The sequence below is a fragment of the Heteronotia binoei genome, chromosome 21 (assembly GCF_032191835.1).
Source record: "Heteronotia binoei isolate CCM8104 ecotype False Entrance Well chromosome 21, APGP_CSIRO_Hbin_v1, whole genome shotgun sequence".
In the NCBI taxonomy this organism is placed as follows: Eukaryota; Metazoa; Chordata; class Lepidosauria; order Squamata; family Gekkonidae; genus Heteronotia; species Heteronotia binoei.
The window spans coordinates 163,174,347-163,191,171 of NC_083243.1; the positions used below are offsets into that span (position 1 = coordinate 163,174,347).

General features: G+C 42.2%; 1 protein-coding gene across 1 annotated transcript in view; it reads right to left on the reverse strand.

The window, feature by feature from the left end:
* Positions 1–836: 836 nt before the first annotated feature.
* Positions 837–16,825, reverse strand: part of LOC132589673 (sodium/hydrogen exchanger 10-like) — a 265,043-nt gene continuing 249,054 nt past the window's right edge. The window contains exons 23-25 of the mRNA XM_060262406.1: positions 11,895–12,080; positions 3,515–3,635; positions 837–853 (exon numbers count right to left, since the gene is read on the reverse strand). Coding sequence (XP_060118389.1) covers positions 837–853; positions 3,515–3,635; positions 11,895–12,080 — 324 coding nt within the window. The remainder of the gene's footprint in view (positions 854–3,514; positions 3,636–11,894; positions 12,081–16,825) is intronic.

Consider the following 16,825-nt stretch of genomic DNA (forward strand, 5'->3'; position numbering starts at 1 on the left):
ATCAATGCTACTTTATAAACTGTAGAATAGGCATGGTATCTAACATTTTTGTTTTTTCACTGCCTACCAAAAATATGTATGCAGTACTGCAACTCTGCCTTTTTCATTCCAGAATGCAGAATCATAGAGTTGGAAGGGACCTACCCCAAATTCACAGGATCTTCATCGCTGTCAAATGGCAATCTAGCCTCTGTTTAAAAACCTCCAAGGAAGGAGAGCCCACCACCTCCCAAGGAAGTCTGTTCCACTGAGAATAATTTTGTGTTTCAAAATGTTCAGTGTATCCCTAAAACTAATATATTCATTTTGCTACTACAATATTTTGGAAGTCCAGCCGTTGCATACACCTGCACATGTGCACTTGACAGCACATTGCAGCCTACATATTCAGTGGCTTCATGGCAACTGGTTTCAAAGACCTTTATTAAAACAAAGGACTGGAGATTAGGGATGGGCATGAATCAGCTGGTGAATTAAAGTTCATAGTGAATTTTGGCCACTTCATGGTTCATGAAACAATGTTTGCAAACTGAAGCACCACCACCAACTTCTATGAATTTTTGTGCAGTACATGGTGGTTCATGGAGAGCAGAAAGCAGGGTTTCACCCCTGCTTTCTGATTTCCACAAAAAACAGCTGAGCAGCAGGGAGCTCCCCACTGCTCAGCAGTTTGGTTTAAATGAGGACCACCACTGAGCTGTTTGGAAACCCTTGCTTTCTGCTCCTCATGGCATTTCAGGAGTAGCAGAAAGCAGGATTTAAATGGCTATGAACCATTTAAACCAAACAGCTGAGCAGTGGTCCCCGCCACTCAGCTGTTTGGAAACCCTTGCTTTCTACTCTTCACAAAATGCTGCAGGGAGCAGAAATCACAGGTTTAAATGGTTCACAAACCAATATGAACTGGATTAGTTCACGAACCAACCTCCAAGTTCTATGGGTTTGTGGTTTGATTTGTGATTCAGCCACAAACCACAAACTGTACAGTAAAAATGTGATTCATGCACATCTCTACTGGAAGCTTGGTATGCTGACAGAAGATTATTAAGTAAGATCTGAACCTTACCATGCTCATGCTTAAAATCCAAAGAATAGTCTCTGATTGCTGACAGCAGTTGGAAACCTTCCACTTTGATAGCTACCTGATACCTTGCTGTCTGGTTTCATTTTCTCAGGCTAGTAAGGAGCATGACCCAGCAGATATGTGGTTGACAGAGCTGTCATCCAACCATAAGAGTTCTTGCCAAGCAGGAGGCTTCTATTTGGTCTTTCTACTTTTTATCGATCATTGGCTTTCTGATTCTACATAAACCAATACCCTTTTTGTGTGTGATTTTATTCTGTAGCCTGCACCCACTATCTATTAAAAGGGATGAGAGCTCTTTGTATACATATAAAATGGTGGGATGGGGGTGGAACTAGAGGCAGAGGCTTATTTTGTGTTAGCCTGCTCCTCCCCGCTCCTGAAAAGAAGCCTACATATAGCAGGAAAAGATGCAAAGACTATGCTTTGCAGGAAAAGATGCAAAGACTTTGCAGATGGGGATAGGGTAGAGGCAAAACCACCCAAATAAAGAAGAGTAAGGGAAAGCCACTAGTTCAGAACTTGAGATCCTTCTATATTTTACTGTATTTTAGAAAACTGCAACTATAGGAAGACCCAATCAACGCCAGTCCACACATGCATGTGTAAAAAATTACAGATAAAGTACAGAAGAAGGCAACCAAAATGATTAAATAATTAAAACACCTTTCCTAGGAGGAAAGGCTGAACGGTCTGGGACATTTCAGTTAAGAAAAGAGACAACTAAGGAGGGACATGATAGAGGTTTATAAAATTATTCACAGTGTAGAGGGAGTGGACAGAGAGAACTTTTTCCTCCCTCTTCCAAAGTACTAGAACTTGAGGGCATCCAATTATGCTGATGGACAGTAGATTCAGGAAAGACAAAGGAAATAATTCTTTATACAAATGATTAAAATGTGGAATTCACTGCCAGAGGATGTGGTGATGGCTACAGGCATCACCACAGCTTTTAAAGGGAATTAGATTTGCAGAGGATAAGGGTATCACTGGCTATTAGCCATGGCTAATAAAGGGAACCTCCACATTCAGAGGCAGTAAACCTCTGAATGACAGTGTCAGGAAGCAACATCAAGAAAAGGTCTTAGTCTCTATGCCCTGTTGTTGGTACTCCAGCATAACTGGTTGGCCACTATGTGAGACAGGAACCTGGGCTAGATGAACCACTGGTCTGATCTAGCAGGGTTCTTCTTATGTTCTTAAAACTGGAACTAGTCATGAAGAAAACTAGAGTACATGGATGATGTAAACTCAATTACACTATCCCCCACTCCACCCCAAACCTTGGTCTAGTCTCCACTGGTTGAACCATATTTTCCAGATGACAGGAAATGATCTGGGCTGGGCTGAAAGAACAATGCTGAAAGAAATTGAATGCCATTAAGTAAGCAGTGGGGTGGGGGTAGTTTCCATTGCCTGTGGGTATCTTTCTTGTAAAATAAACAGGCCCTCCCATCCTCATTCAAGGACACCTGAAAAGAACAGAAAACTTGTGTACCAATTCACAGCTGCCTGTGGCTACTATGCAAGTGAGAATTTTAATTGCCTAAACAAAGGGACACTTTATCCTACTGCCAGTAATTTGAGATGGAGTGAGAAGTATAACCAAAGATATGTTTCCCACTGAAATGAATTGAAACAGCTACCAGATTGGTTTTCTAATAACTCTGATACTGATTTTAAAATGTTATAAGAACTAAATCAACTTTTTTATATATACATCTGCTGCAGAAAATGTTTAAGATACATGAAAGTGATTTCCTTATTTTTTTTATCCTATCTAGTTTTGCATTGTCACCCAAGGTCTTTTCTGACCCTAACACTTCTTACCACCAGACACCTCTCTTAAAAAAAAAAATACTTTGAGCACACTCTGATTATGTACCTTAGAAGCCTCTCAATGATGCAGACAAATCTGCTTGAGAATTAAATATGTCAGCTGCAGGAGGGGGGGAAAGTACCCTGTGCAAACTGTGGAGGGGGGGGGGGGAACCAAGGTCATATGGAATTGTATTCAGGTCCCAAAAAGGATTTGGCATGACATCTGCATCCTAAAAACCTAATGTTGATAATTGTCACAGTCAGGACTTTTTTCCTGGGGAATGCAGTGGAATGGAGTTCCAGAGCCTCTTCATGGAAACAAAATTCTCAAAAAAAAATGTTTAAATGTTCATGAGGAGCACCCATGATAATGTCACTCCTTCATTTCCTTCTTGAGAGCTCTGGCACCTCTTTTTCCAGGAAAAAAAAACCTCTGGTCACAGTTAAGGCTTGTAGCATAGCTGACAAGTGAAGAAGAGGGAAGTTCATAAAGGTAGACAACAATGTAATTTTCCTGTGGCATAATTCTAACATTTTTCTTCAATGCTGTTCATTAGAAATTGGCATTTTTCAGAATTCTATGGCAGAAGTTTCCACAGTCTCTCTTACCCTGCCTCCGAGCTCCTGTATGAATCTGGCAAACACTTGCTAATTTTCCGGCTTCCTTCCTCATCATTGGCTCAATTGTTCGTACAACAAATAGCTTTGATATTGCTGCAGTACCCTGTACCTAGAATATTACCATAGTAACAATTACTCACAATATTTCATTCTGCTATGGCTAATGCAGGCAGGTCCATACCTACTATTGATGAGACTGTAGTCAATTTGTTCATCACAATTAGAGATCTTTCTTGGCCAGTGTTCTAATTTAGCTGCCAGCAGAAGATGTGGCATACTGGAAATCATATGGAATACTCGAGAAAGGCATCTTTTCTTATGTGATAGCCATTTGTTTATATAGACTGTTGCTGAACTACAAATGTCAAAATGAACATTTTTAACAGAGAAAATAATCATAAATATATCCTACATCCATTTTATCATTTTCCCATAGTTCCCCAAATCCTTTTTTGGAGATATGTGAATGCCATAGACTGAGGTAAGGTCTGTATGCAGTAGGCCTATTGCTATGAGTGATCAGGGAAGGATTTGTAACATGCCAGTTTAATCAACTGGATAGAATTATTGGAGATGCTTACTAGTTACTTAACTGCCAGAATTCCATCCACAGTGAGACTGGAAGTGGGCCTGTTGATAGAGGTGTACTACTTTCTGAATCTTCAATTTAACTTTTATAGGGAAGGTCAGGCCTTGGATTCAGTGGGAGCTCACAGGAGCACAGCTCCTGAATCTTTCTGAGAGTTCCACCTCCTTCCCACCTTGTCCACTGAATAGTAGGTGCAGCTGCATAACAATCCCTGGATGATCTCCACCACCTATTTTTCTACAAAACAACCTCTGGGGAAGGTGATACAGTATATTGTGGTAGAGCAGTTCCAAGGGTTCTTAAAAGACTCAAATGCCCTTGACCCCTTTCAAGCAAGATAAGTTGGAAGGAGGACAATAATCTCTGCTGATACTAATGGATCTATCTGTGACCTTTGGCACAGTTGACTACTCCATTCTTATCCTTCAGCTGATTTTTTTTTCTGGTCAGCCACAGAGAATCTCCAGCAGAGGAGCAGAATCAAATGGATTATATTTTTTCCTCCTGTGGAGTGCCAGAAGTTTCTATTCTGTCATCCAAGCTCTTCAATATCTATTTAATGCTACTGAATGAGATTGTTTGGGGCTTTGGTATTTATTGTCACCAATATGCAGATGGCACCTGTTAAGTAGTGAGTTCAACAAGCATAATGATTCAGCATCTTTATTAAGTGACTACATCCTACTCAGAACATGCAGCAATATATCCAGTTGGGGGTAGGGAAAACCCAGCCCCCATGCAGCAGAAAACACCCCATGATTGCACCCTATTTGGATCTTTTGTTAGAATATGCATACTCATTGGCAGATCCTAGGATTCCCTGATACTGCCTCTCGATTAGCCAGTTAGAATTATGCAACCAATTGGGATGCAGATCTTTGCATCCTCTCAGTCTATTGTGTTGCGCCTCAAGCTCAAGACACAACACCGCTCCCCCCTTAGATCAGTACACACACACTGTTCATCAGAAAACCGTAATAAAAAAATGTAATGGAACTGCACCCCTAATCCTCCAGGTATTGGGGCTGAGTTCACACCCTCTATGAGTCCCTTAGGCTAGCTCAGTGGCGGTGCAGCAGCTGTGGATTCCCCCACTAGCTCTGTGGGCCACCCTAGAACATCTGCAGCAGGTGGAGAGTCTTCTAGCGGTGATGTGGGAAGTTTGGCCACGACCTCCAGCCTGGCAATGGCCCCCGAGCCCTCACCACTCATAGAGTTCTTGGGTGATGGTGGCAATGGCAGGGACACCTCTGGCCTTGCTCTCACATCCCTGCTTGGCACACAAGCTGGCCAGCGCTGCCTCAGCTGATCAACGTGTCTTCTTAGTATCCTTGCACCTTCAGTTGCAACCTGATATGACACAGGGCCGGTAACCTTGAAAATGGTGGCTGGGACCCAGTCCGGCCCACTCCCAAACACCTTTTTTCCTATGGTCATAAGGTGCAAACCATCTCCCAATAGAAGAGCACTATCTCGAAAGCGTAAGCCATGGTCCAGAAATCCAAATCTTTCCTGATGACACCATCAATGTAGCCAGTCATTTATTTGAAGTATTCTTCTTTCTCATCCTAAGCCATGACCTTCGATAGGAAGAACTGACGAGAACACAACCTGTGCTCCCAGCTCCTTCACCTTCTGTTCCAGAGCCACATAGGCTTTTCTAATATGTTCAGGGCTGTGACAGGCAGTATCATTTGTTCCCATGTGGATCAGCAAGAAAAGATAATAATCTGTGGGCTTGATAAGTCTTCCAATCCTTTCTGTCACATCCTGGATGCATGCAACCAGCAGACAGCAGACGTCTCGGAAGGACGAGTCACACTTTGGTCTCCACTCCAATGAACAAGAAGTCTCCAATTACCACCACCCCCTTCCTATATTGGGGAGCAGAAGTTCCAGACTTCTTATCCACAGGATTCTGAGAAACTTTCCTCAAGCTTCATGGAGGCTGGGGAAGTAGCCCTTGTTCCAATGGTTCAGAATCAGTTACTGTGGGGAAATCCTGGAACCTATTGCTGAGCAGCAGCGGATCAGAACATCTCCTGATTTTCCTGCTCCTTCGGGTTACATTTTTTTCCATGAACCATCCCCCTGTTGGGTTCTCTTCCAATTGCTGAGATACCACTTCTTCTTCCTCCTGTTGTCCTTTCAAGAGCGCTTCATGTGTTCTGTCAAGAAAATTCTCACCTTTTTTATACACTGCAGTGTGGACAATCGTGCCTCCAGTCCCCGTATCTCCTCCTCCAGCAGGGCTACTAACTTACACTTGCTGCAAGTATAATTGCTGCTACTCTCAGGTAGTACAAACATTCCACAGTCTTTACATGTCACTGCCTCAGCTCCCTCACCAACTATGCTGCTGTAATCCATTTCAAAATTCTCTTTATCGTGACTTCCCTGTAAATTCCACTACCAATTGCCCCTTGAGACTACTCGTGAGGAACTACCCACCCTTCTACAGAACCCCCAGGCTAAGAACCACAGGCCAAGAGCCCTTTGGCTCTTGCCCTTCAGCTCATGCCAAAGGCTTGCACTTCTGGCAAGGATGAGCCTTGCAAGTTAAAGGCTCAACCCCCCATCCACCTCTTACTCAACAACCAGAGCAACAGTAGAGGGTGGGGCCAACAACCACCCCAAGGCAAACAAGCTCTCCTCTCTCAGCAACAGCTATACAAAAGCACTCAGAAACCCATGTCCAGCAGGCACCAAACACTCACACAATTCCTTCCCATCACAATCCTAGGTAATGCTCCCCAGCAGTTTTAGAAAAACAAATCAACACTCACCAGCAGTTCTGTCCCAGGTCCAAGCACCTTCCTCTAATACAGCTGAGCCACTTCTCTAATGCAGCTGAGCCACTTCATGGAGGATGTTTCTGCACACCAGAAACAAAGCTGTTCTAACCTCTAAGGCAGCGGAGTCAAAAGTACAGCCCAAGAGCTAACCAGCCTGCCCGGGGCTTCAATCAGGTCCATGGGCTCTCTTTTCTCCACCCCACCCCCCATCTTCACCCTTTGACGCTCCGGGGCTGCCTTTTGCCTTCTCTTTGTAGAGGCTAAAGCAGAAAGAAAAGCTGCAAAGAAAATGTGGAATGGATTTTCATTTAGGCTTCTGGGCAGAGCAGATGTGAATGGAAAATCCACTCTACGGGTGCGGTCACACTCACCATTAGATCCATCTGCAATGCACCTCTATTATAATCCGCACAACCAATTTTCTGATCAGACAACAGCCAGGCTCCCGTTCTATCCCATGTGGGACCCGTCGCTGGTCGATCAGAGCGCTCTACCAGACCTCGTTCATGAGTTGTCAATCTGCATTAGTGCAGGTGCAGTGATGCCTGCTATCTGTAGCACGTCACTTTTAAATCGGTCAGATCACTAACAGTTTTGCTAGTCCATTGGCACTACTTTTCCAGCACGAGCACTACGTGTGCAGAAAAAAACCCCAGGAATTCAAATCAGTTCACATCTAGTTTCAAAAGTGAGTTTTGTTTCTGGACATAGGGGCAGGACAATTTATCGAGCCAACATTCGCTTGCTCATTCACTGGCGCAGTGATATCACTTGCAGGGGGCTTTGGGAGGGTGCACTTCCGACAAGTCCCCAATGATGGAGCGTTCAAACAAAGAAATTCCGCTCAGGAACCGTCAGAAGAATTTTGTTCCGGATTTAAAGCAGTATCAAATTAGTCTGCGTCCCAGTCGTCTCAACGCGGGACTCGAACGAGCTTACTACTATTCGCAGATGCTGACGTTTGGACAACCGCTTAAAATCCGACATGCTTCCGGACTCTACTCATGCCCGTAGCGGGATTTTCTGAACGTCTGACCTCACCCTACGTTTTCCTTGCAACTTTGTCTATGTGTTTCAATGGAGAGGAACTCAGTTTAACTTCCCAGTGTTCCTATGGCCAGCTGAAGCTTCCTGGAGTTGTGTCCTTGCAAATCAAGTGTTGATGCTTTGAGTCAGCTTTGTCTCTGCTCAATGGAGTGAGAACTAGTCCCTAGTGAGCCAAGGGAGATATTACACTGGAGAGTGGGGAATCAAATCTGGTTCTCCCAGATAAGAGTCCACACACTTAACCACTACACCAAACTGGCTCTCACAGCTAACTAGATGGACTGCTAACTAGTTAGGAAAGCTAACTAGATGGACTGGATGGGCCATTGGCCTGATCCAACATGGCTTCTCTTATGTTCTCTTATGTTTAGGGTTTCTCAAGTACACATGCTTAAATCAGGCCTGACCAGAGTAATCCAGAACAAATTGGGCAGTCAGCCTCCTGCGTGAGTCTTTGCCCTATTTTCATATTTGTTAGAACTCATAGGTCAACTTTCTAAAATCTCTTAATTCTCCTTCTCATGGAGATTTTTGGATAGGGAAATCTTTGTACATACAACAGTTGGAAAGTAATGTTGCCAACTGCCCTCACAGAGGGACAGATTTATCTTTTTGACGTTGTAGGAAGAAATTTGGGTGACTGAAGTGAAGATAGCAAATACTGAGTTGGAGAATTTACCTTCACCAATGCAAACAGAGTGAACTTTGACCCACCAATTAAAGCATTATTCTTTAGACAAATTTTGGGGGTGCCTAAGTGTGTCTCATATTTCACACTTTGTTCAGAAATGAGTCAATCTTTGATTGAAATGAAGGCATGGATTATAACTTTCAAATTCCATCTCAAAAATTATTTAAGAGCTGAACCTCATAGCCTACTTACTTATTTAAAGAGCAATCCCTATAATGCAGCATGGTCAAATGGAATTGTGTCTAAATTCAAACAGACAGGGATTGCAGTAAATGATTTATTTTTGTCAGATGAATTACATGTTTTAGACAGTACTTTTTTGGTAGCAGAAACTCCTTTGCATATTAGGCTACACCCCTCTGATGTAGCCAATCTTCCAAGAACTTACAGGGCTGTGAGAATGCCTACTGTAAGGTCTTGGAGGATTGGCAACATTAGGGGGGTGTAGTCTAATATGCAAAGGAGTTCCTGCTGCAAAACCCCCCCTGATTTTAGACTTATCAAACAGATACATTTAGATCTAGAATACCACAAATTTTGTCCTGTCCAGCTCTCCTGCTTCGTTAGGTCTCAACATTCAGTCTAGAGAGATGTCCCATTATCTATATGACCTTGAGATTCGTTCTCAATGTAGGGCTTTTATGCTGGCTAGAATGAATGCATTTCCTTCTAATGTTCTCCATGGGAGATACCAACATGTTCCTTTTTAGGAGAGACTTTGTCCCTGCGGAGTGAACCTTCCTGAATCAATCCAGAATATAATTTTTGATTGTTAGCTCTATGAAAACCTATGTAGGAATTTGTTTTAATATTTATGCCATGAAATTGATCTAAGAAACAAGGTAATTAATTGTCGGTTCCTATTGAATTATTTGGTAGTGAAAATCACTAGAGAAGTTGCAAAATTTTTAGAGGATATTCTGAAAATTAAATCCAATTATGCTGTTATAAAATTTATGTTTTTAAATTTAATCACATGTATTTAACCTTTGTATATGATCTTAGCATTATCTATCAGTCTTAAACGTTATTCTATTTTTTTTTTACCATGCCAATAAAGGTACTGTCTGTCTTTCATTGGAATGGCATGTGAAAGATGTAGATGAAACCACTGCAGAAATCCTTCCCATCACAAAAGGTATCTTAATTCAGATGCTAGGAGGCAGACCTGGAACCCAAAGGAGAATCTAAAGACATGCTCCAACTGCAACACATAAAGCAGATTATAGTACTCCTCAGGGAAGATTATATATGCCCCTTTTGGAAATTGTGATGCCAGCGAATGTAGCTGATTTGGTGAGACAAATCACTGTAATAAGAAAAGACAATTTTACTCTAAGGACATACCAATCAACTGATGTTACTACAAGTGATTTTGAGAACAGCTGCAGTGGAATTAAATATGACTAATATCCTTGACCTGGACAGTCCAGGCTAACCCAATCTCATCTAACCCAGTCCAGGCTAACCCAACTTGGAAGCTAAGCAGGGTTGACTATGGCTAGTATTTGGATAGGAGACCTCCAAAGAATACCAGGGTCATGATGTGGGGGCAGGCAATGACAAACCATAAGTCAGCTGTGACTTGATCACGAAAAGAAAATCTGGTGTGAAATGTACCATTGGATCCTTGGTATACAGCTTTATTCATGAATAGACACATACAGATGTTGGAGGCTATCCAGCCAGTTAATTCACCTTTTATTACACAGTAGCTTGTCAGTGTTCTTGTTCTAGAAACCATGGCTTTAACTTTGGAACAATCACAATCATGAAATAAAACTGTGGCAGCTTCGCATCAGACATCTCATGACACAAGCAGGGATGGCTTGTCTATGCAAAGCCATTACTGAGCTGGTCACAAAACATGGCATGGTTCGAGGTGGAGATGAAGTTTGAGCAAAATTTTACCACCCTTTTGAAAATTCTCTAAGTGAATATTAGAGGCTGAATAACTGTCCTCAAGATGAGCTGAAAGGGATAATCAATGAAACAATGTATAGCTGAATTTGAGAATGTTGTCTCAAAAACATATCAGATTTGGGGCTTGGATCCTTTAGGACATCCCATATGCCCTAGAGCAGAGCAGGACAGGAAAAATCCTCAAGGTGGAATGAATGGTATAATATAGTGGGTTCTTAGGCATTGAAGAGGCGAGGTGGTAGTGATAACAAGCTCTTTATTATAGGCAGCATGGTACAGGGCTGTCCAAACAAGACTGGGCAATGGGCCTACGGGCCAAACCTATATACAACTACTGGTTCCCACGCAAGCACGTTATCGGGTCATTCAAATAGGCAGGAGGCCTGTGATTGGTGTAGGGCAGCAGGTATTTGGATCCTATTGCCCATTGTTCCCAAGTCCCCAAGCTCTGCTCTCATGGCTCCAATGAGCCAGGCAGGAATCCCATACTAAAACCTTATACATAACAAATTGCTTGCAGCCTAAGCCCTTCAAAAAGAAAGGAAGGCAAAATCTGAAAGGAGTCTTGGGATATTTTCAGAAGATATTTGAGAGGCAGACTCGAAAATCAAATGACCAAGGTCAAAGATATATGACAAATTCTGATGCTCATCCAGACCATTCTTAGCAGAAACTCCAGATTCAAAAGCCGGATTGATATTAGGGAGGAAACCAGCAGCCCCCTCCAGCATCATCCAAAATGTAATCCTTCCAAGCAGGACAATTGTAAGTGGGAACAGCTGAAGCACGTGCAAGGCTCCAAATGAGAACAAAAGACAGCCAAAGGCAATGAGAAGAGTGAAGAAAGTAATGCCAGTAGATAGAACAGAAGTAAATGGTACCCGTTCCCTAAGTAACACGTAAGTATAATGGGAAAGATTTAACTGGGATTAGTAGACATTGGAACAGCAGTCAGTTGTGTGAAATCAATGCTATTACAGGTAACAGTAACACAAGATCCTTATCTAAACTATGTTCCTTGCCCAAGCCACCATTAAAAGATAAGAAGTATTTTTCAAAATTTTGGACAGGCCAATGCTTCCCCACTAATCAATCAACAGGCAGTCACATTTTTTGCACCTCCTACATTGGCATCAAAGATTTTTTGCCAACAAAAGTATGGGAGAGTTAATTTACTCTATGAAAACTTCTAACCAATTAATACTCTTTTCCTTCCTCTATTTTTTTTTAAACATGTATATTTGTGTTCCTTGCAGGGAGTCTGCTTCCCATTTCCAGTAATGAAGCTATATGATGGACAGGTGATTTTAAAAATTCCTTTACCTGGTGGCAGGTTTTAGGTAAGATGCATGGTGCACAAAAAAGCTGTAGTAGTTGACAGTCTTGTACAGTTCCATGTACAAGAATGACATATTCCATGGTCCCATCGTAAATGTCATGTTTGGTGTGATTGGGTACATCTAGCACATACAAGTTAGAAAGCTGCCCACACATTTTGTATGTCCAGTCCTGCAATACATAACGATAGGAAAATTATTTATATACTCATTTATAATTAATATGATATAATTTGAATAGTTTACCAAATGTAAAACCATCCTTTCATAGGAAACCCAATATTGAAATTTTATCTAGTTGTGTTACATTCACTGCAGGGAAAGGGGGTAAATTGGAATGTCAGATAGAGGTTACATCTTGCAATTTACAAGTGGAGGCCACTCATGTTCACAGATCTTACCTACATTCTCTTCATGCAGAGACCCATGCAGATTGGGAGGCTGCCATGGGGAAGAGGATGAAATCACCCTTTCTGTTTCTTTCCTCAGTGCAGCTTCACTGAAGGAAGAGGAAAGAACTGATTTTGCCCCTTTCTATGGTGGTTTCCCAATCTACATGGCAGTTAGTCCATATGGATCCTGTGACACCAGGAATATACCTTCCTGAAGTCAGAAAGAGTTGTTGAGGAAGGATGAACACCAGAAGATCTGCAGTCCTTGCATCTGTGGATCACAGGATCCAATCTAGACTTTGGAGTACTCTCCCCAACTACAATATTACTCAGACATCTTAAACCCTTGTTTCTGTGTTTTAGTAGAGATGTTATCAAAATCTGTAGTTTTCTGGTTTGGAATATCAATAGCTTTACCATGCCATTACAGTCCTAAGCTGTACTCTTGTTTTACATATCCATACCAGAAGAGAATTTATCCTTTCCCTCCCACCTTCTCCTTTTCTGCTTCTTGATTACCTCTTCTCTAATTACATTTACCTGGCAGCTGTTCCTACTACAAGTGTGGCAAGCAGTAGCCAGCCAGTGAGTAGGAGTGAAATACCCTTTCCCTGCCTCTCCCTCTCCTTCCTCCCCAGGTACTTCTAATGCTGTTTTGGTGGTGACCAAAGGAACAGGTATACTCTGGGAAGAATGGGTCATTACATATAACACGTTCTTCAAGTGATTATCTGTATAATCACACTATTGAGAACTCGTCTGCATAGGCCCTTCAAGGTCTCTGCAGGGAATGGTGGAGTTATGAATATTCTGTGAGATATCTTCTAATTGACCAACAGACTGAACATCCAGATTGTCCAGAATGTGTTCAATAGGAAAATCAGAAATATCCAAGCCTCACAGATCCTGTCAAGAATCGATACTAGAAGGTCAACCACATCAGATGACAGCAAAGCAGGAGAGACCACAGCCAACCACAAATCTGTGGGTAAGGATATCAGTAAAACAATAGACTTAAGAAGACACTGGTCTCTTCTCCGTGTCCTCTTCTTCCTTCAGATCTGGTGAGCTGTGCAAATATGACAACCCTTCATGTACTTGAAGTTTGCCATCTTCAAGTACTTGAAGGGCTGTCATATACCAAAGACAAAGGAACCAGAATGCTTGAGAGCTGGACAACCATCAGATCTATGAACATATAAACTCCTGAAGTGTGGGAGCTTGCTTTCACAAAATACAAACAATTCTGACAGGAATCAATATTTGGTGAACTGTATGCCCTGGACAGATAGGGAAGAGAAGAGGAATTTGAATATAAAACTCTAAGCCAATGGATGAGAAAAATCTAGAATAGATAGTAATTATATATGAACTAATTATCCTGAATTGAGGAGAGAAAGTGGAAAGAAACTAAAAGAGAGCCTAATTCATGTCTCTGATGACAGAATAGAGAAGTTCTTCATGATGTCTCTGCTGTAGCAGTCCATCTGAACAGGAAAGCACTCCTTCACTCACTTGGAATATGAGCATTGTAGCCCAGGCATCTTGCCTGAGCAGAACAAGCACTCAAAATCCTTTTTAGCCCAGCTGTCTAATTTCTAAATGACAGCATGTACTTCAGTTCCCATGAGCATGATAACACAGAGACCAGTAATTCCACTCAATTGGTTTATTACAAGCATAGCCAGCTTCAATTGGGGATTGGATAAGCATATAGAGCAGAGGTCCATCAGTGGCTATTAGCCACAGTGTATTGTTGGAATTCTCTATCAGGGGCAAGTAATGCTTTGTATTCTTGGTGCTTGGGAGGGGCAACAGTGTGAGGGCTTCTAGTAATGGACCTTCTGATGGCACCTGGGTTTTTTGGCCACTGTGTGACAGAGTGTTGGACTGGATGGGCATTGGCCTGATCCAACATGGCTTCTCTTATGTTTATATGTCACCTTCAGCTAAAACAAACAAACTGGGAAAAAAATTCCAATGTGATCTGCAACAAAATGCAATTTGGGAAAAAAAGTAGTTAAAATACATTGTTAAAAATTCAGGTATGATGCAACAGTACCACTCCCCTGCCACACTATTTCTTATTAACCTAACTCTGAGCCCGGCCAAAAAGGGCAAGCCTTCAAATCCTTCTGAAGGGGCAGAATATCAACATTTAGAGTAACAGCTGAAAAAGGCATACCCCTGCTATGGCTATCACCCAGAGGAAGGCTACCTGGGCCAATCTGTTGTCATAGGTGGAAGCTCAACTGGACCTATGTGATTTAAGGTTTTAAAGGTCAAAAACAGCATATTGTGTTAAGTCCAGCAATGGATTGGAAGTCAGTTTAGGTTGTAAACTAAACAGTTTAGGTTGTAAACCGCCGTTGACAGCGGCACACAAGGTCAAGAGTTTGGGGTACTATTAGAGCCTTCACTGACAATGGAGGCTCAGATAGCAGGCACTGCCAAGTCTGCATTTTTTCATCTTAGGCGGGCAAGGCAGTTGGCTCCCTTCCTGGAGCACGACGATCTAGCAACGGTGATTCATGCCACGGTCACCTTGAGGTTGGACTACTGTAATGCCCTCTACATGGGGCTGCCCCTGTGCCGAACCCAGAAGTTGCAGTTAGTGCAGAATGCCACTGCCCGGCTGTTATTAGGGCTCCCAAGATGGGAGCACATTCGGCCGGGGCTTCAGGATCTTCACTGGCTGCCAATAATATACCGAGTCCGGTACAAGGTGCTGGTTATTACCTTTAAAGCCCTATATGGCCTAGGACCTGCCTACCTTAGGGACCGTCTCTCCCCACATGTTCCCCAGAGAGTACTGAGATCGGGTTCTCAAAACCTGCTTGCAATCCCGGGCCAAAGGAGGCCTGTCTGAAATCTACCAGGGACCAGGCCTTTTCGGTAACGGCGCCTTGCTGGTGGAACCAGCTGCCGGAAGAGGTGAGGGCCCTGCGGAACCTTGGGCAGTTCCGCAGGGCCTGCAAGACTGTCCTCTTCCAGCTGGCTTATAACTAACTGACACTGGAAACTTTGGAAGGCTGTAGTGTAACATTTCGACAGACCGCTGTTCTATATGTTTTATTATCTTACTGTTTTAAATTGTTGTAAATTGATGTTTTTAAAGCTAAACCTATGTTAGATTTTATATGTTGTAAGCCGCCCTGAGCTGCTTCGGTGGGAAGGGCGGGATATAAATTGAAATATAATATAATATAATATAATATAATATAATATAATATAATATAATATAATATAATATAATATAATATAATATAATATAATATAATATAATATAATATAATATAAATGGCTTGAAATGGTCACTCTGGCAAGTGTCTGAAAGGTATTTAGTTGCTGTATTTTGGATGTGCTGAAGTTGCTGGATCACTTTCATCAACACCTCTACACAGTGTATTACAATATTCAAGTCCAGAAGCTATGAAGGCAGGCATAACTGTAGCCTGAAAAAATCACAACTAGCAATCTTATCTCAGTTGGTAAAAGGCGTTCCAAGGAACTTCTGACACATGACTATCTAAAGATAACGTTGAGTCTAGAAGTACCCCCAAACTATGCACCCAATCTATTAGGGAATATGTAACCTCATCCCCTTGTTATATCAGTAGCAAGAGTAGCTAGATAGGTAAAGTTGGGGTGAACAGAGGAGTCGGAGTACACAAGTGGTGGGAAATCTTTGGCAGTCCCAGTGATGTTATCAGGAGTGCCATGGACTTTCTGAGATTTGAAATTGGACTGGAGAGCAGTGTGTTGGCTTTCTCTTCTAGCAAAATAGCTTGGTTGAATTAAGCCCAATTCTGGTAGGAAATTATCTCCACTTTCTTAGAAAAAACCTGCACATTACATGTGGCTGCTAGTCCTCATAGTTAATGAATTTGCTTAGGAATGCCAGACATTATTTATTTATTTGTTTACATTTGTATCCCACCCTCCCCTGACGGGCTCAGGGCAGCTAACAACAATAAAAACAACATAGTGCTAAAATAAAATGACAATAAAATCATCAAACATTTAAAATAATTTTGTACTATTTAAAACAATCCTTCCAGTTTAATTTCATTCCCTGGAGTCCAAGATGGCGTGGTTGGTTCTTATTGAGCACCACATGCAATAATGATGTTAGGTGTTGTTTAGTGCTCTACATTTATAATGGGATGGGTTCAAATACCAATGCTGTGGGATGATGGAATAGTGGTCACCTCCCCATTAGATGTTAAATGCCAGCCTAAACAATTATGTCTTGCAGGCCCTGCAAAATTGTGGCAAGTCCCACAAGGCCCTGATGTTTTCGGGGAGGGTGTTTCACAGGGCAGGGGCTGCCACCGAAAAGACTCTTGCTCTAGTGGTGATCAGCCAAGTTTCTTTTGGCCCAGGGAACCTGAGGAGATTTTGTGAGCTTGATCAAAGTGATCTCTGAGGCTGATATGGGGAAAGGCAGTCTTAGAGGTAGGCAGGTCCTAGGCCATATAAGGCTTTAAAGGTCATAACCAGCACCTTGAAGTGAACCTGGAAT